Below are 20,095 nucleotides of genomic sequence, written 5' to 3'. Positions count from 1 at the left end.
ATAACCTCTTTTTTTTTTTTTGCATTTTAGTAAGAAAAAAGGGGATATTACTGATATTCAAAAATATGTTAAAAGATACATTATAGATTTCTCCAGCATTGCCTTGGCTTGTCTCAATAATGCTGCTATCATAGCCAGCTATGGCGGGAAAGTGTTTTTGGCACCTTCTGAGCAATGAAAAGCTGAACTTTGCATTGATTGTCTAGTCACACATAGGCCCTGGTTCAGGTCCACTCAGTCCCTCGCGCGTATCCACGGTGGACCGATGTTTGTGCCCTGCGCATAATTAGGGCTTCTGTGCAAGCGCCCTGGGGGTGGTTGAATGAGGGGCTTCAGCAGGACATTCATGGGCATTCCAATGCTAATGGCTGCATGACGCAGGTGCCGGGGGCGGGCGGCTGGCATCACAGGGAACTCTGGGACTCAATAAGCTGCTAGCTTCGCAGTTTAGAGAGTCAACCAGAATAAGGGCTATGGCGCCGTGTAAGGATGACACTGTTCTTACTTACCGGTCCCAATGACAGATGATCCTGTGCATGTGCAATCTGCTCGGAATGAGATCTTGTTTTTTGGGGCCTTGCGTAAGCGCAAAACAGCCGCACAGGGACTATTCCATATCGCATCAGCCCTAATCCGAGAGGTGATCTACAGTAATGCCTATCTGGCGACTGTCCTTTTAATGCATTACATTTCAGTGCTACGACATCATACATTGCTACGATAAACAGTGATGCAGGATGTCTCTTAGTGCTAATAAAAGGAGCATGGTATAATGGTAATAAGTCTTTTTTTTTTAAATATAATAAGTCATTTGGTCTGATCTGCGTTTACCATCCATATATTTGCTGTCACCTCAGATGAAAACTGACATTTATATAGGTGACCCAAGGCCACTTTCCCACGTTACTATGGCAGGTGGATGATAAATCACAAAAAGACATTTCTATTGTCAGTGTTCTTTAGAAACAATATTTTACTGTTTCTAAGGGTAAAAGTATCTGAATAATTATGTTTTTTGACAGCTTCTGAAACAGCTCTTTGATATGGTTTATAGCTCCAAAAGTTAAGTTTCAAACCAACCAACTGCTCGGAAGAGTGGAACAGAGGTGTCAATATTTTGTAGAAGTGCTCAACTAAGCACAGTAGGGGTTTAGAAATATGCAATTATATTCTTCATAATTCCTATACTACAGTAGTAGTTATCACGAGCAAGGGTTTGTGAACTCTTTTGTGACCGTGGTGGGCTGTGGAGGATACAATGTCCAAGAGCTTGGTCGGAGTTAGCCAGAAGATATAAGAGCGCAGTGGAGCTGACTGAATCTGGGGATGCCAGAATGTAACTGGAGGCAGAGTGCAGGATGCTGAAATAGTACTGAATATCAAACTCCTGGAATGCCGGAAAAGTACTTGTAATCAGAATCCAGGGATGCTAGAAAGTCTCAGGAGTACTCAGCCTGGGCATCCAAGAATTGCAGGAATCCGGTGATACAAGAACTAACTTTATTAACTTAGGATAGCCGATTTGGCAAAAGTGACTTGACAAGGACTCTGGATCCAGCGACATTGGAAACAACTGATAACTCAGCAAATAACTGAAGAAAGCTGAAGTAGATAACCTGGATGGTGAGTGGTATCCGTATTGTGGATAATGTGCTATAGCTACTGTAGCAGGATAGGTCACCGGAAGTGGCTGTGGTATGAATGTTGGATATGCTGGTTAGAGGCTGATATAAGGTGGCAAAGAACTCGCTGGTTAGTGGCTTGAATCTGGATGACAGAGAATACGCTTGTTAGCGACTGGAATCCAGATGATCGAAAATTTTCTAGTTAGGGCTGGAATCTGGATGAGTGATACACACTTGGTTAGTGCTGGATTCCAGATGGTACTGGATATCTGAACAGCATCTGCATCTAGATACAGTAGGACCGGATAGCTGGGCAGTGTCTGGGACAGGGTCGCGCTGGATGAGCGGATAGTGGCTGGGTCAGGACAGCGCCAGATAGCTTGGCAGGATGGCGGAATGGCTTGGAGAGCCAACAGGAGCCACGTGCTGGAGACAAGAAGTCAGGATATTATATGAGAAACAGGGTCTAGTCAGCGTCATTCAGTGACGTTGCTCAAGGCAAGATCCAGTTCATTGAGCAGAATATTTAACCCCCTTGCCTTGCATGGATTGGTTGGCAGGTCAGATGGCAACTGTAATCTCAGGATTGGATTGAGAAACTACAATGAGTGTGTAAACAGAGAACAGCAAACCACAGGTAGCAGGCAACTAAAGGATTACAGCTGGTCTGAGCAATTGGCTGGAGTCTTACAGGTGCCTAATCAGGGAACAGCTGAGCACAGTCTCACACACCATGACTGAAAGCATACTGTAGGTGCAGAATGAAATAGGAATGTGTTTAGTGTTTCGTGAAATGTGTTTTGGGTCTGTATCTCTGGCAGTGTTTTGGTTCTGGATCTGTTCCAAAACACCACCCTTCAGTATTTTTTGTTTGTGTTTTGAATCTGTATTTTCATTGAAAAAAAACCCCATAAATATCTAAAATCACAGAATTTGGGGGTTTTGTTTGCTCCTACGCTATTATTAACCTTAATAACATTAATTTCCACTCATTTCCAGTCTATTCTGAATACCTCACACTTCACAATGTTGTTTTTAGGCCAAAAGGTTGCAGTAGCTGGATGACTATGCTAAATGACACAAGTGGGCAGCACAAACACGTGGCCCATCTAGGAGTGGAACTGCAGCAGCAGACAGGATGGAAGTTTGAAAAACTAGACCCAAAGAGCCCAAAAAAGGTACCAGATGGCATTGTCCTTGGGCCTTCCCACACTCCATTATGTTGAGTTAATAGGACATGCACACTTTAACAAACCAATAATTTCAGCAACGGGGTCTGCCACATAACTGTGGCTGAAAGGAAACTGTACCTGAAATGATTGATTTATTTGGGCCCCCACAAAAAAAGAAGCAATTCATTTCTCCCTGTACAAACCTGCTCTACAGAGGCAATATATCATCATCATCCTCCTCCTCCTCCTCATCCTCCACAGGACTGAACTTATGCAGCAATATCACTGGACTGGACTTATCTAGCAGTATCACTACACTTTAGCGGCAGTATTACTGGACTTATGAAGCAGTACCAAAGGACTTTAAAGTCAGTTCCACTGGACTGGACTTATGCAGCAATATCACTGGACTTTAACGGCAGTATTACTGATGTTATACAGCAGTGCCAATGGACTGGACTTATGCAGCAATATCACTGGACTGGACTATACACACACTGAACTGGACTGAACTATACAACACTTTCACTGGACTGTACTAGTGTATATACAGCAGATACTATTACTGGACAAGACAACACTATCACTGGACTGTACAATGGGCGGGCGAGCAGGCAGGTGGCCAGGACATGCTGCCTCTTCACTCTCCTAGACTGGATTGAACATGGCGTCCGGCCGCTCGCCCCTTTAAATGGTCCGGATCTCAAGATCCGGATCCTATAGTATTCTGCACAGGACTAGTTATTTATTTTTTGCAGTGCATTGCTGTTATTAATCTGGTACGTTATCATGCATCATAGGGCCCCAGACCATACACTCTCTAATGGTTAGCTAAAACTCACTGATGGCTGGCCACATCCTAACTTGAGCCTGGCCTAACATGAGCCACTACCTCTGCATTCCCCTGATGGGCTCTTTATGCACCAACCTGACACTGGGGTAAACCCTCTTATCAGCTCCTAATCATGACATTGTATCCAATCATGCCTCCAATACTACACAACTGTAGTTGGTTACTTCCTGGTGCACAATTTAAGGCAAATTTAGCCCAGAAAATGACTGGTGATTGGAAGGTTGACATAATTATGGCCAACCCACAAGTGCTTTTTTACAGATAGGGCATTCATGTCTGGGGCACAATGTACCTTCAAATATATATTTTTTTCTCTCTCACTTTCTATATATAGCTTCGGCTTCCCATCACTAATGTATTAACACTATAGTATTTTCACTGATGTGCTGCTCCTGAGCTTTCTAGCTTATGCTGTGTTTTTTGGGGTACTGCATCCTGCACCTACTGTAGATATAGCACTAGGGACCCCCAATATACAGAGAAGCCTTGACGACTTGCACATAAATTTGCTCAAATACAGATGTAGCCCCTGTCATCTTTGCTCTGCACCCTCTGGCGAGCGCCGGCGGACAGGGACTACAGTGAGCTGCACGCGCAGGGTCCCAGGGGGTGCTCCGTTGCCACGGGGCACACAAGCATCTCATGTATGCGCACCCCCTGGCAGGAGCTGGCGGCTGGCGGGGGCTGGCGAAAATTTCCATGAGCCAGGCTCCATCTGTATATGTAACCAATATCCCTGAATTCTATTATCATGTAGTGTTAAAAACTGGTTACTAATACCATTCAGTTAGCTGGGGGAAACAATGTATTTTTTATTTACCCAGTATTAACCTCTCCCTTGCATGCACCTGAGTAGTATTACTAAACTACTGTAATTGAGCATCTACCAGTATCTATAGATCTTCAAATATGTATCTACACAAAACGGCTACTTAAAGAGCCAAGCCCCAAATTGATGCAAATCACACTCTGATACACCCAAACTATGTTGAAACGAACCCATTTTCAGACTGGCCACTTCTTTGGCGTCCATAGATTAGGACTATTCTACTCTACAAAATTACAGTTGAGTTAACATGCAATTTCAGAACATTTTTTTTATGTCCTGTGTTTTTTACATTACTGTGACTCGGGGGGTCATACTCACTGGGACAGTGCATGTGCATACCCATGTATGCGCATGTGCAGCCGATTGGTACGAGCAGGCACAGCAATTTGCTCATTTACTGCCCTGTTCGCACCTAGGAGTGGGGGCGGGGCCCGTTGCCGCACCAATGGGAACGCCCATCATTTCATGGGCGTTCCAATGAAATGCTGGAAATTCACCAATGCCATGGGTACGGGGGTTGGCAGCTAACCGCACGCTTTCCGAATGCTTCCCGCACTGGGTGCTCGCAGATCTAAGACACTAGACAGGTGTCTTAGATCTGTGAGTGTTTGCAAAACCATTGGACCATCTAATGATTTTGTCAATGCACACAAGGCTGCGCATGTATGCGGTGAAATCAATCTGCGGCGGGGTGGCGGGCGTTCTTGCAGGTGGCGCACAGATGATGCGCAAAGCTGCAAATTATGCGTGTCAACCAGAATGACCCCCTCAGTGCAGCTGTATTTTCATAATTACTGTTTTTCAAAGGTTTGTACTGAATATCTCTATAGCTATTTAAGCTTTTGAAAAGGAAACTGTTTATATACGTGTGTATAAGCATACAGAATTATTATTTATTTATTAACAGTTCCTTATATAGCGCACACATGTTCTGCAGCGCTTTACAGATAATATTTGAACATTCACATCAGTCCCTGCCCCAGTGGAGCTTACAATCTATATTCCCTACTACATGTACACGCACACACATTCATTCTAGAGTAAATTTTGTTAGGAGCCAAACAACCTACCAGTATATTTTTGGAATGCATTGCATTTCAAGTTATATAGTTCATCAATTCAAATACTATTGTTGAGCTATATTTTTTATTTTATTGAAAAACTAAATGTTTTAGAGATTGTGGAGATCTAGATTATTTCTGTCCCTTTTTCTAGAGGTGTCTGGAACATATCTACCAGGTTTAGGATTAATTCTTATTTAATTAGAAGGAAGAACATTTCTCATATCTCATCTGCAATATACTTGCAGTATTCTTACACATTTTTCTATAGGTGTTCCTGATTAATTTGGTGTTGTTACTTTACATTTAAAACACTTTAAATATGTCACATATAACTTGCAGTCTTTACGTTATCTCAAATGTCAAAAGTATAGAAACACAAAACCAACCTATTTTCTTAAGAAGTCATACCTCTCCCACCTCACCCCCAAAGGCATGCTTCTTTGTCACTTGAAAATAAAGTGATACCTGAGTTAGAGAGTATCTTTTCTTAACCTCTGGGTTAACCTTTCAGTCCACCTATAGCTAGGTGTTCAATAAACAGAAAGCTATCATTTAAAAGCAATTAAAAAGCTTATTGTTTGGGTCACTAAACATTTAACCTTGTCAGCTTTGGGTTTCTATCTTGTAGAATATTACTTTATCCCTCTGTATTTCTTTTACTACTTTTTTAAGTGCATGAGAATTTTTGTACACATTAACATATACTGCAAAAAAATGTATATTTTAAACTTTATGCATAATATATTTATTTTTTGTGTCACATAATAAAGTACATAAAACCAAAGTATGAGTTGGACATAAATAAATATACAATAAATATCCAACTAGATACAACGGTACTTATGTATTATCTGGGCTCCCATGTTAAATGCACCCCATTTTTTTATACCCCTACTATCCAACTACGCATGGAGTTGATTTTATATAGTGTGGCGAGCGCAGCGAGCCACCGTGCCCGAAGCGTGGTGAGCGCAGCGAGCCCCGCGAGGGGACGTGGCCTCATAAGAAAAACGGGAGCCCAGATATTACATAAGTACCGATACAACTTGTGTATATAATCAGATTATTTCAGACACTTACTACAAGGCAGAAATAAATTAATATTAATAATAGTGCAAAGCAAGACTACATATCAACACATTTCTTAAGTTTAAACAAAGTCTCAAGGCCCCCTAGTATATGCTTTTAGCCTTTTTCATACTTAGGATACAGGTGTAGCCAATCGACTTGTGTGACTCCTGAGGCGAATGGTGCAATCCCATCACCACGCGCATTGAGCGGAAATATCTAAGTGTGACAATTCAGCGCAGGTGTGAATTTGGCGCAACAAACAGGCAGGAGTGGTGACAAGTTGCCAACAATGACCGCGGCTACATCTTCATGCACATGGCCAGCAATTACAGAAACTAGTTAGTAGTGATAGTACAGCAGGGCCAAGACAGATGTAGGCACCATCATCAATCCAAGTCATTCCCATCCTTGGTCCTCTATGCACATTAACAGTCCAGGTTTAACTGATTTCCATACACAGATGACTTAATTAGGTTATTTTGAATAACCATCTGTGCTGAACCCAGTAAAATCTGCACTGTTAAGTGTCCTGGATCCCAAAATACGGGGGACAAAATGAGTAGGGGTCCTCTGTAGGTAAAAACCAGCACCAGGCCCAACCAGCCAGTAGGGTAACGCCACAGCAAAAGCATTTACCACACTGCCCAGGGGCACCAGGGACAGCCCCAGGCTTTATCCTAGGTAGGTACATTTTGGAGGGGGGAACTCCTTAATAGGTGGGTCCTCACTTCCCCAGGATCCCTGCCCAGGCTGACCAGTCAGGGGGTAAATGCTTTGGCAGGGGGGACTTGTACAAAAAGTATCCCCCGGCTGTGGCAATAACCTGGCTGGTTGGGCCTTGTGCTGGTTTTCACGGCAAAAAAAAAAGCAAGAAAGGCCCAGTATAACATACCTGTGGTACCCATTTTGAAGATACAAAACTGGTGACTTCAATAACTGGTAGACCTGCTTCTGAAAGTTGGTTGATTAACTCAATTTTTATGTTGGTCGGTACAAAAGCCTATACAAAAAGAAATGTTATGTATTAGTAATACAATTTGGCGACTGTAGCAAATCTGTGCATATGCATGTTACAGTGAGCATGCACGAGCCCTCAAACTGCAGTAGCATTCAGGAAAATGCAATCGCAGTCTGAGAGACAGTGGAGGCAGAAACGCGTTTTTGGCTAAGCAGCGAACTGGCTTGTGGTGGGCACAGTCTGGACAATGGAGGCGTGTCCTGACCATTTTCAAGGAGGCTCATGGTGGCTACATGACATCACACGCAGCTGATAGAAAAAGATGGCTCGGTACCTGCCTTAGCAACTAGGCTGCGCAGGCGGGGGCTACCCTAATAATGCAAGATCTATGCAGGTCTGTAAAGGATTCACATTTCTGTGATGCCATTGCAAGTGTTTTGCAATCACATTGAGGAGGACACAGCAAACTGGGTGGCCCCCCACATGCCAGAGGAAGCAAATTACAGCAATGTCACAGTGGCCAATGTGTTGCTGGCAGTGGTGTAACTAGGTTTTGGGCGCCCCCCGCCATTAAAGGGAGGGTGCCCCGCAGCACCAACCATCGCCCTGCCGCCCATGCAAACCCCCCCATCCCCCGCAGTCTTACCTACGTTCAGTACGCGCTGGTCCCGGCTCCCTTCTTCTGCTATGAGGACCACCACAAAATGTCCACCCCCATACAGCAAACAGTTTCAGAGAACTGTCTGCTAAATGGGTGGCGGACATTTTGTGGTGGTCCTCATAGCAGAAGAAGGGAGCCGGGACCAGCGCATACTGAAGACAGGCAAAGACTGCGGGGGTTGGCGGCGGGGCGGCTGGATGTAACTATAGCACTGCAGCCCCCGGCGCCCGCACATGCACAGTGCCCCCCCCCCCCCCGCGCGGTCACGGGGGCTGCGGTGCTATAGTTACGCCACTGGTTGCTGGGGCCTACAATCCATCATACTGTACCTGCACAGACATTTCCTCAAATATAAAATACAAGTTCCTGGATATAGAAGCCCCAAAGTATTAAATAAGTAGTACAGCTCCAGGGGAATTAAACAATTAAACATATGTGAAACCCTCCCTGAGCAAGGTATTAATTCTAAGCTAATTGATGAGGAACAAGTAAGGAACAATGGAGCAGATGTATTAATGCTGCAATTATCATGCCGTTATAGTACTTCCTGCTTCGTCTCATTACCGTGAAAAGTCCCCCCTTCAGCGATCCCCCCTTGAGTACACAGCACTGCCCGAGTTGGAACTGTTTCTACTGTGAAGATACTGTTAAAACCTATAGCTTCAGGTGGCGGAATGGTCAGGCTGTTGACCGTTCGTACATTGGGTTAGATGCACCAAACTTCAAAAGTAATAAAGTAGAGAGTGATAAACAATCAGCCAATCATCTCCTAACTGTAATGTTACAGACAGGATGCGTAATTAGGTCAGAAAAGTTTGTTTCTTTGACCTCTGAAAATATGTGTGTCCTCATATACATTTCAACGTATAAATTCCACTGTGGAAGTGACTTTTACTCTTTCTATTACTCACAAGTAAATTTCTCTTCTACATTATTGATGCAATCTCCCTAGAACTTTTCTCAGAAAATTCATGGTCTGGACAGTTAAACTCTTCTGGAATCAACAATGTGATATTCTTGGCGAGAGTAAGAAAATTAATATAAATTTGGTAACAACCCTAAAATGTAATAAATTCGCTATCTACTGCAGCTCCTAATAGTCATTTTATTTTTCAAATACCACATGTAACATGGCAGTTAGGAGCTGACTGGCTGCTACTTTATCTGTTCCTACTTTATCGTCTTCCAAGATAGTACATCTCCCCATATTTAAAGTACCATTATTAATTTCTTGTTTATATTCATTAAACAAACAAAGATTAATGACATGTTAGTAGCAAAAGAACAAAATAAATACATTGCACAGCTCAAAAACCTTGCTTGGTTTGTACTTGCTAACCCCCAACAGATACTATAAAAGAGTGGGAATCAGGGGTTACATTAATATTACCTTTTCATTTTGCAAGCCGTCTCTTGGTCCAACTTCTACTATTTTTACATGTTGTGGGAGACCAGTCACATGCGGCTCCTGCAGTACAGAACTGTTACTAAATAAGATTTCATAAATATGCAAATATAACTATATCATTTTTCACATACAGGAAATATCATAATCACCTGGGTATTATTGTGTTTGTTAACTATTATAAAATGTTGCGCTTATACAGTAAAATGAGTTGCTAAAAATAAACGAGAATAATAATTACATTATTATATTGTTTTAATACAATATTGTAAGTATACTGTAGATGCATCTAAAACATGAACTAAAACACATTTTCTATTATAAATCTTTATTAAAACAAATGAAATGCAGATATACACATCCAATAAGATAAACTACTTGAAATACAGGTTAAGTTTAGTAATGGTGGTGGGGGGGGGGGGAGGCGTTTTTTGTTAGGGAGGCCAATCCGAGGTTCCCAGAATCCCGGGATTGAAAAAATGTCCCGGGATTTGAATCCCTACTCAGAACTCCAAAAAATGCAGTATAATTGAGATGCAGCTGGCATTTGGAGCAAAGATTGGCTTTCCAGAAAACAGTCTATTTACACAAGACGCAGCATATGGCAATAGCATATTGTCACAAAGCCACTGCATACAAAGATGCAGCAACTGTGTGACCTGTGTCTCTGAATCAAGCCCTATATTCCCTACCCCATTAATAAAGACTTTCAGGTTCATTTTAGTGAGAAACCAATCATCCAACCAGTATGCCTCTGTAAATATGTGCAGCAAACCCAGTGGAACATTCATTGTTTAGACTACCTACAACACTGAGGTCATACATTTGATTCCAGGGCCCTAGTTATGGGGAGTTTGTATATTATCCCAATATTTAAATGGGTTTCTTGCTGGAAATCTGGATCCATCAAAACTCCAAAAATATATTGGCATGTGTACAGTATATGTTTTACCTGATCCGTTGCTGGTTGCTCAATGAGTCTGTTTGATTACTTAATTTTTGTATATTCTTTTTTCCCTGACTTTCAAGATAATATACATCAATGTTACGGCCCTGACAGTGAGTTCGTATATCTATGAACGAAAGCCTGGCACAACACCAAGCTCCTGATGCAAGCAAGTGTCCAGGCATTAGAGGGTGGTGGGCCAGTGGGTTATAGACAGGGAGCCTGAGATTGTGTAATCGTCTAAGCTGTTTGTGGACCGGTGCCTGGTTAAGGTACCCGGGCTATGCAGAACCTTTCACCCGGAAGTTGACGGGAGCACACTGGAGGGCGGATGGGAGAGCGGGCATCACCTGGATGGGTGGTTTTTCAAAAAATGCTGAACAATTAGGAGGAGTTGCGGGGTTAAATAGAACAAGCTCCGGCACCCTTCTAACAGGAAGTGATCAAGCCCACTAACGGGCGAAACGCGTTTTCCCACGTCTCCAAATCACCGCACAGAGTGATACGCAGTGACAAGTCCGCTCCTACAACCGGAGCCTGTCTTACGCTAGCGGGGAACAGACACTGAACGCTGACAGAGCGCATCCACAAGGCAAGCGCCGGCATATGAGAACACGCAACGGGTGGCACCTCTCTCCAGAACGGCGATACGGAGGACTGTACCTGGCACATACGAGTGGGGGGTGAATACATCACCAGATAAGTAACATATCCCCGCTGAATGGTACCGCTAAATGGAGCGGTGTCTATGCAAGAGATAGATGTATACATTCTGTAGGAGGTTTTTCTGAACATATGGTTACCGCTTATATTGAACCTTGATCTGCCGTCGTTTCTATGTGCTTTTGCTACAAAAGTAATTTTGTCTCGTTCCTGCTGTTTTGCCTAAGAAAGGCTGGGGGTATAATTGAGAATATTTACTATTGTTTATACGGGCAGACATTCTGACCCTTGTTGGTACTATAGACTGCACGATATAGGCGACTACCCTCTAGGGAACAATTCTAAGTTCACAAAATTATGCCGCAAATATCTATGTCTAAATAAGCACTTTGCTATAAATTTTCTATAAAACTCCTCTCACTAGCGGGACCGGTGGCATTATTCCTGCAATGTACAGGATATCAGGAGTATAGCCACATGTTAAACGCGAAGGAGCAGGAAGTTTTTCTTTCTTAACCTATTTCTACAAATTAACAGATATCCCACCAGATCTCTCATCACCTATCCGCTTTAATAAAAGATGGGATGACAGCAGAATTTGATTGGGAATCAATATCTTGTTCATCTCTTTTTGTACTCTTCTCTACTGTGCAAACCAACGAATACATTATACCAATTTGTTGAATACAAAATAGCTAGTGTGTATCCAAGCTAACAATCTCACAATTTACCACTACATAGCCTGTATTTGAACTGGTTGCACAAAAATACTCTCATTTTTTTCCCTTCTCCCTTTCTTTCCTATCTCACTTGGCTGGCAGATGAATGACGGTACTGTAAATGTTATTTAAACACCAGTACTGCCATACAGATGTAAGCAAGCAGCAGAAGGAAATAGTGAATCTATCACTTCAGAGCAAACAAGCTTCACTACCTTGAAATCTCCGAACCACTATCCTCTGAAACATGATAGTGAAAGTAGGAGGATAGGTGGAGATAACAAGCTAACAGCTCTCTATTTTTCTGTGTAAATTCTACTCTTTGAACATTATACCATTGTTGAGACTGTATAGAAATTAAATTAAACAGCTCTTCAATTGAGACAGTTATTACCTTTAATTAATTTAATCACTGGGTATTTCTCAACACTCTGTGTGTGTGTTTTATGTTTGTAAGTCTGTATGTCAATTTATGTGATAGTGGAATAGCATTATATTCCCCTCTTTAGTCCCATACCCGGCTCGGATATATAAACTGAGACTACAGGACCTTTTTCTAAGTGTATACAATAAACGTTAAGTTTTAATAATATAAGTATTACATCCCTTCCATTTTTATTTGTGCCCCCAACATAAGTCTTCTTTTTCTACGTGTAAATTTATGTTGTTTTTGACTTTGGGGAGCACCTCCTATCCCATCCTATTGTGATAGCTTTTTCTAAGCTTACGATTTTGGGGTATAGGAGCCTATACTGTCTTATTTATAATTCCTACGTACATTGTACCAATAAGCAGCTATCCAGTGCGAAATCTACCCCCCTATACTACTGTACAACACCAAGCTCTTAAGGCCTGATTCAGAATTTACATTAATGCAGCAATGAGATTATATTCAGCGGATGAATGAAAATGTAGCAGCTGCTGAGACGAATAGCGGCAGCATCTCTCAGTGCCAACTTTACCTACCGCAAATGATTCCTTACTGTCAATAAGGGACCACTTGCGGTCATGTCTGAATCATGTTCTTAGTCTTCAGAAATAAACTGAATGCTAAATTTAAAGAATTAGCGCAATCTGCAAGAAACAGCACCCTGAAGAATGTCCATGCAATGGTAGTACTGAGAACTAGTGTCCAGAACTAGATGTCTAGATCATGGATCCTCAAACTGCGGCCCTCCAGATGTTGTGAAACTATAAATCCCAGCATGCCTTGCCACAGTTTTGCTATAAGGGAGTGTTAAAACTGTGGCAAGGCATGCTGGGATTTGTAGTTTCACAACATCTGGAGGGCCGCAGTTTGAGGACCCATGGTCTAGATCTAGACGCCTAAAAAAATATGTGACGACCTTCTGCATTGTCGAACTAAGGACCCTGTAGACCTTCAGTCCCTGTCAACCTTCTACCTAAGTAGTGTTGACCTGTCCTCCAGCAATCTGGTATCCTATTGCTTTTCTCATGTAGGTTATCCAGGTCATTACACTGCAGATAAAGTGTGTAATTTATTAGCTACAGTATCTGGAACTTTGTTTACTTATATTCGCCAGCTACAGTATCAGGGACTTGTTCAGTCATTGCAACCCACTTTCCTTGAGCCTTCTTTAAGTACATTGTCTGGGACTTTGGTTGGGCAGTGGTTCCCAACCTTTTTTCTCTCCCGTACCCATTGATTAGGCTTTTCATTTATTAGTACTCTCAATTTGAAATATTACTTAGAGTGGAGTGGAAGTGACTGTTTCGCAGTCATGAATCTAGTCCTTCTGTGTCTGGCCTCTGGCTGTGGACTGTCTCCGGGGTTCCTGCTATCAACTGTATGATTAATGCTGCTGCTTCCACCACCTTTGTCGCGTATATACGAGGAGATGCTGATGATGCTGCAGACAGAACAGGAAGTGAAGCAATGTGGCTCATCTCCACGGCAATAAGAGACTTTTCCACCATCGAGAAACTTCTTCCACCACTACCAATATTATTTTCAAGTATCCCCTACTGGTCTGCAGTACCCCAGACTTGGAACCACTGTTCTAGGGGGTAAATTTACAAAAAATAAAAAGAGGTAATGTTGTCCATAGCAACCAAAAATATTCTATCACTTCTCTATTGTATACTTAATGAAAGCCAAAATATAATGTGTTGTCTTGGGCAATGTCACTGTCAGGTGCGTGCCATGGCTGTTACCTGGGAGCTGGGACGCCGTGCCTCCTGCTTCCCGCCTGGCACCTAGCAACAGGCAGACACCGGGCATAATGGCTCCTGGTCCCCACCCGGCACCCAGCAACAGGCTTATGCCGGGCATTGGGGGACGCTGGTTGCCTGCCAACAGCGACACCAGGAGCAGGCTGCATTCCCCGTTGTCCAGGAGATATCAGTTACGTGGAGCTGGGCAGCTGCACTCAATTGGGAATTAGTGTGCTGATTGCCTAAATGGCCTTTTTATTCTCTGGCTATGCACTCCCCAAACCGCTGGTTATAGTTCCTGCTCTTTTTTGAACCTGTCAGGTGTGGAGTGTTCGTGTGCCAGTGACCTTGCCGGCTGTCCAGAATTTAGGTTTAATTAGGCTTATAACATGCATTTTTGCATTTATTCTAATAACCTTCTCTTAGTTTATTGATTATAACACCTTGTGCATTGTTGCACTGACTATTGTTATTGCCTATTTATAACACCTTGTGCATTCTGGCATTCCTGTACCTTAGGGCCTGAGTACATATCACTGTGTACAGTTTCTCCTGCCCAGCCTCCGATAGCCACTTTGTCTTTAGTAAGACCTGGGGGCATCTGAGTACCTGGGCATCTGGGTGGACCTAATCTGCCCTGGAAAGGTGGCTGCTATAGGCAAAGTCTTTGGCTGCAGGATGCTAAAAGACTGCTTACTCAAGAGGCCACTAGTTCTTACACAGTTGTTAAAATCACCTATTTTCGTTTTTTTAAGCTTTAGTAAATTTACCCCTAGGTCTCAACTTTAACTTCAGTGTTTTATTAATCAGTATCTAAGACTTTGTTAACATCTGTTTGTCTGGAATATACCTTGGTGCTTGGTGATCACTTTCAGCAAATCATTTTTCATCTACTTCACACAGCATATGCTCTCCTCAGCCTACGTTGCGTTCCTGATAATAATTTATCCAGATTTATCCAGGACAGTCTATTATTATTATTATTATTATTATTATTTCATATCAGTTACTTTCATCACTATTAATTACTACACACTAGTTTCTCTGCCTGCTTTAAACCCTGCACTACCCTGTATGATAATAAATCTACTATTTCACTTAAACCAGTGGTTTTATAACTGTATGCCTTGAGACATCTGCAGGGATGCCTTGGATTAGTGATTTAGGACCAATTCAAATTATTTAGGGTAAAACCAGAGCTGATGGTTGCAAATCACATAATATTTGGACAAAGTATGACATATAACATTTCTGACTAATAAACTTTGGGCATAAGGGTGCTGTGAAGAGAATTCTGATATTCTATGGCACTGTAATTCAAAAAAGTTTGTGAACCACTGACTTAAACCATAGTACTGTTTCCTGTGAGTATGTTCATAGAGGGGCAACTACGTGGACAACTTCTCCACTGTTTAACTTCTCTTCCCTTAACAATGCTTCATACATCTACCACAATGTACATTTGTTTACAGCACATAGCTACCATTCACAGACTGACATTGGAACTGATTGGAGTACCACACAAATCCAATGGGCAATCCTGGGCAGTCATGAGGAGGCAGGGTGTATGGTGTTGAAAGGTGTGCCAAGGACTGAATTACAAAGTTGTAGTTCCACTGACACCAGTGGACAAATTCCATTGGACATTAGCATCAATTTGCAGTAGCAGCTGTGACAAAAGTTGCGTGCGCTACTGCTATAATATCAAACTCTGAATAACCACATGTTACTATCTGCTATCTGCCTGATTTAGAGATTGTGCAAATTTTTTATGTTTTTTGATCTGTGCAGAAATTGCACAGCGCATGCTAATATCCAAATTTCACAGCATGATTGACATGTTCATTGGGGTCAGAAACAGGAAGTGTACCAATACCAATGGCTGCGTTTTTTGGCGCATCTTCACCAGCCAAGGGAGCTTGATTTTCCCAGACATCCTGAGGGTTACACATCATTAATTATTTATATACTGTAATACAGCTGTGTCACCAATTCAAAATCCCTGATTCAGTATTCACTATTTATCAATCACAAGTGATTACTACACTTCCCCTTTGAGACACCGCAGCACAACTGCACATGAGCAGTCTGTTATCCAGGCTTATGAGGTGACTATTGCTGGTAAGGTTCCTAATAGACGGTATTCTGGTAATTTTTGTGAAGTATAACCCATAGGCTACATAGGCTATAGCCATCTTGGTAAATATGACAGCCTAGCTGGACCCATGGGTTCTGCTTCTGCTATCGGAAATGGAGAGACCCCTGAGAGATCAAAGATACCTACTATATGTGGGGGATATGGAATATTTGGGGGTATTCCCAAAACATATTACTTGATAAAGAGGGTTTCTAAGTTACTAACGTACTTAAGAACAATCACTCTTATAAAGAAAATGTTTGTCCTATTTCAACAAAGTTATGCTGCTTGCTATTTTAGGTGTTGAAAAGATAAACAGGGCCTGATTCAGAGGTGGATGCAGTACCAGCAATGACTGCATCTTTTTAGGCAGCCGCTACTGCATCCTTATGCCACAGCTGATGGTCTTCCTACTGAGTTGATCACTGGCTATGGCTTAATCTGCATCTGAGCGAACAAAGATGCACCATCCGTCACAACATTGGGTAGGAAGTGTAGAATCTCTGGGTGAATATGATTGCCAGTGCCAATTCAACTGAGCCTCTAAAAGCAGCTGCTGACCTCAACATGACCAAGTCTGGCTAGTCATCCGCCCTCCAGCTACCACCAAGAAACATCCACCGACATTACAAGGATCTCTACATCTTTGTTTGGCAATTATCAGTATGCATGTTCAATGCATGGGCATACTGAGCAAACTGATGGCTTGTATCCAATGGTGTCCCTACATCTACCACAGAATCGGGCCCTCAGTCTAGTTATGCAAAAGAGCCACCGAAGATCAACACTATCAGCAGATAAAGAATGAACAGAATATATATATATATATATATATATATATATATATATATATATATATATATATATATATATATATATATATATATATATATATATAAAATTTGGTAGTTGCATAATACAGATAAAAATATAATAATTAAACTTGTTACCTGTTCAGGGGTGGTTACATCTCCAATCCAGAGTTGATCTTTAAGCAGATGTTGGTAACTAAGGCAATGTTTTACTGCAGTTGGGACGTTACCCATCAGGCACAAGGTAAACTCATACAGGCTTGCTTTCTATTACTAAATGATTGAATCAGAAAAAAACAATTGTAAACTTAAATAAACCATTTATACAAACATATAACCAAACATTTATGTAGCCATTAGTTTTACATAAACTGTGTTACCATAAACCCTAGGTGGCAAACTCAGTTATGCACAGGTGGTCTGTTCCCATGGGGAAAGAGCCAGGGGTTAAGCCGCAGATACCTTCATTATTCAATTGTTGGGCGGTTCATTCAATTCCCTATCCTTTCATGCAATATTCTAAAGAGTGGGTAGGCCCCATTGATAAGATTTTATTGGAAGAAAACAGGTTCCATCTGAAGATAAGGTTCTTTGTGCAGTTTAATTTTCATCAGATTAGACAGTGCACTATCGGACGAAAAAAAGAAGTGTGTATGCACGTTTGAATGTTCTGTCCTAAGCTACTCTAGCAGATACTGTATGCTACCTTTGTGTCTTTTCAGCACATATTTTAGATAGATGGAGCAATAGTACAGTAGATTGTACAACCGTGTAGTCAGGAATCTGCATTTTGATTGGGACTTCCTAACATTAGTCACATAAAAGGTAAAATTGCATTAAAAAATAACATGCATTTCTGAGAGTAGTTACAAACATACTGTACATATATGATAAGTGTACAGTGGGACTAAGACAGAATTGCAAGCTGAGGAGTGGGTATGTAGAAATCTAGTTTTCAACTGGTCTTTTGCATAAAGGTTAGAGCTGATGCAAATTCATACTGATAGTGATGATGGCTAAGATAAGGGTTGTGCATCCACTCAGATGCAGCCAACTCTGAATACAAACAAAGATCCACTTTTGTTCCAAGAACACAATCTGGCCACAAATGCAGCCGATTTGTGTGCTTCTGAATCAGGCCCACGCGATACATTTGATCTTGGGCCAGATGCACTAAGCTTCAAATAAATGATAAAGTGGAGAGTGATAAACAACCAGGCAATCAGCTCCTAACTGCATACCTACCAGCTGCTCCGATTACTGGGGGACAGTTCCACTAATTGGTGACTGTCCCACTGTCTCTCCCACATGTCCCAGTGTCCAATGAATGGGGAGGCAATTGGTGGGAGCCAGAGATCACTGCGAGGGGGAGCCAGCAGTGATTGTTGTAGTGCAGGGATGGAGTCTGGGGGCTGCTTGGATAAAAAATCAATAAAAATGCAAGAAAGTTTGATTTTCTACACACACTATAGATACTGTGTATAGACTTAGAGTGTACACTGATTTTAAAGGTTTATTCACACTGAAATGTTTTATTAATTCTAACTTGGATTTGTAATGAATGAAAAAAGGTCCTTGCATTAAATTGTGTTTCAGTAGAATTTTTTAGGATTGTTACTTTACTGTATCTGTGTTTTTTCATATACTACATCTAAAGGCCCATACACACTGGGCAATTTGAGCTGAGAGCAGCCCAGTTTATTTATTCGAGCTGCTTTCAGCTCAAAAGCCGCCTAGTGTGTACGGGCCAGCAATGACTATTGAGCGTTAATGCATGCTCTTGTATCATCGCCGGCCACCGCCACTCATCTTCTTTGTAGTGTTCTGCTATGGAAAGTTATCCACCCCTGGCAAAATCCCTCAGAGGGGCAAAAATCACTCAGTGTGTATGTGCTGAGCAATTTTCAGCCCAGCGATTTTCCCCATCATCGCTGTCCATACACCTGGGTAAAATCGTTCCAGACTGTATGGAACTTTACTGCCTACAGTGAATTATAGATGCAAACAAAAACGCAAGTAAAAAGAGTATCAAATGTTGTTGTGCTTGAAACACAGATTTACAAGAATTAAAATACATGTTAAATTGGAAGATGTTAAATAAAGTTTTACCAAAACTATTCAGGTGTCCAGAAAAATGAGTGGGTAATTCTAGCAGTCTGTTGATTTGCTGTCATATTGCATGTGACCAGTATTATCTGCTACAGTGTCTATCCAATCATCAGCCAAATTCTAGGAGTGTTGAATACCATTATTATGCCAGAAACAAATGAGCTTTCAAATTACATTAATGAAACAGTTTAAATATACCCACAGTAGAGTTGAAGAATAGCTTCAAAGAAACAGAAGTCCCAGTGTTCAGAAAAGAAAATCCATTCATAATTTAGACCTTTAACGACTGACAAATGTGTTATGTCCTTCAGAGCTATTACGGAGATTTTGTATGCGGTTGAAGGAGTTTTTATGTGCAACTAACCTGATGCTATTTGTTCAAAGCATTTTTTGTTGAAATATGTGTACAACTGGCTGTGAAATGGCAGATTGTTGGTACACACCAGCAGATGCCCTGAGTTAGCAAACAGCACGTACTTAACCAGTGGCATGGTTAATTCGACAGTAATGTGAATTGTGCAGTAGTACTCAGTTATGCTTATACAGGCATTCAGCTTTGAGCAGAGCTTGAGCAGAACATAAAGATCACCAGCCAATGACTTATGTGGGTAGAGGTGTAGGACGCAAGCGGTACCAGCGTCAAGGATAATTGCAGTGTCTCTCTGAGTCAAGTGGAACATATCTGTTCCATTGTGAAGCTCTAACACAGAGACAATAAACTGCAAAGTTACAACATCCTGACAGGCCCAGGCATCAAATAGGGAGGCCCAGTTATAGCACTTTCCTGCCAAAATCACTGGAAGGCCAGACCAGACTGGTATCCTGCAGTGGGACTGTGGGTGTCCCGAATGGGAGGGTGTCTGTCTAGCAGTCACTGGGAGGATGGGAGTGAATGC

At 41.9% G+C, this 20,095-nt stretch overlaps 1 protein-coding gene across 2 annotated transcripts in view; it reads right to left on the bottom strand.

Annotated features, from left to right (window-relative positions):
- The window catches only part of HMGCLL1 (3-hydroxy-3-methylglutaryl-CoA lyase like 1), a 176,451-nt gene that overhangs the window by 153,109 nt on the left and 3,247 nt on the right, over window positions 1–20,095 (bottom strand). For both annotated transcript variants that reach the window (XM_083177321.1, XM_083177320.1), the window contains exons 2-4: window positions 17,229–17,363; window positions 9,624–9,701; window positions 7,507–7,614 (exon numbers count right to left, since the gene is read on the bottom strand). In XM_083177321.1, the coding sequence (XP_083033447.1) occupies window positions 7,507–7,614; window positions 9,624–9,701; window positions 17,229–17,324 (282 nt within the window). In that variant the 5' untranslated portion in view covers window positions 17,325–17,363. The remainder of the gene's footprint in view (window positions 1–7,506; window positions 7,615–9,623; window positions 9,702–17,228; window positions 17,364–20,095) is intronic.

This window comes from Crinia signifera, chromosome 3, assembly GCF_055691185.1.
Source record: "Crinia signifera chromosome 3, ASM5569118v1, whole genome shotgun sequence".
Classification (NCBI taxonomy): Eukaryota; Metazoa; Chordata; class Amphibia; order Anura; family Myobatrachidae; genus Crinia; species Crinia signifera.
This window is presented reverse-complemented; position numbering and strand designations above follow the sequence as displayed.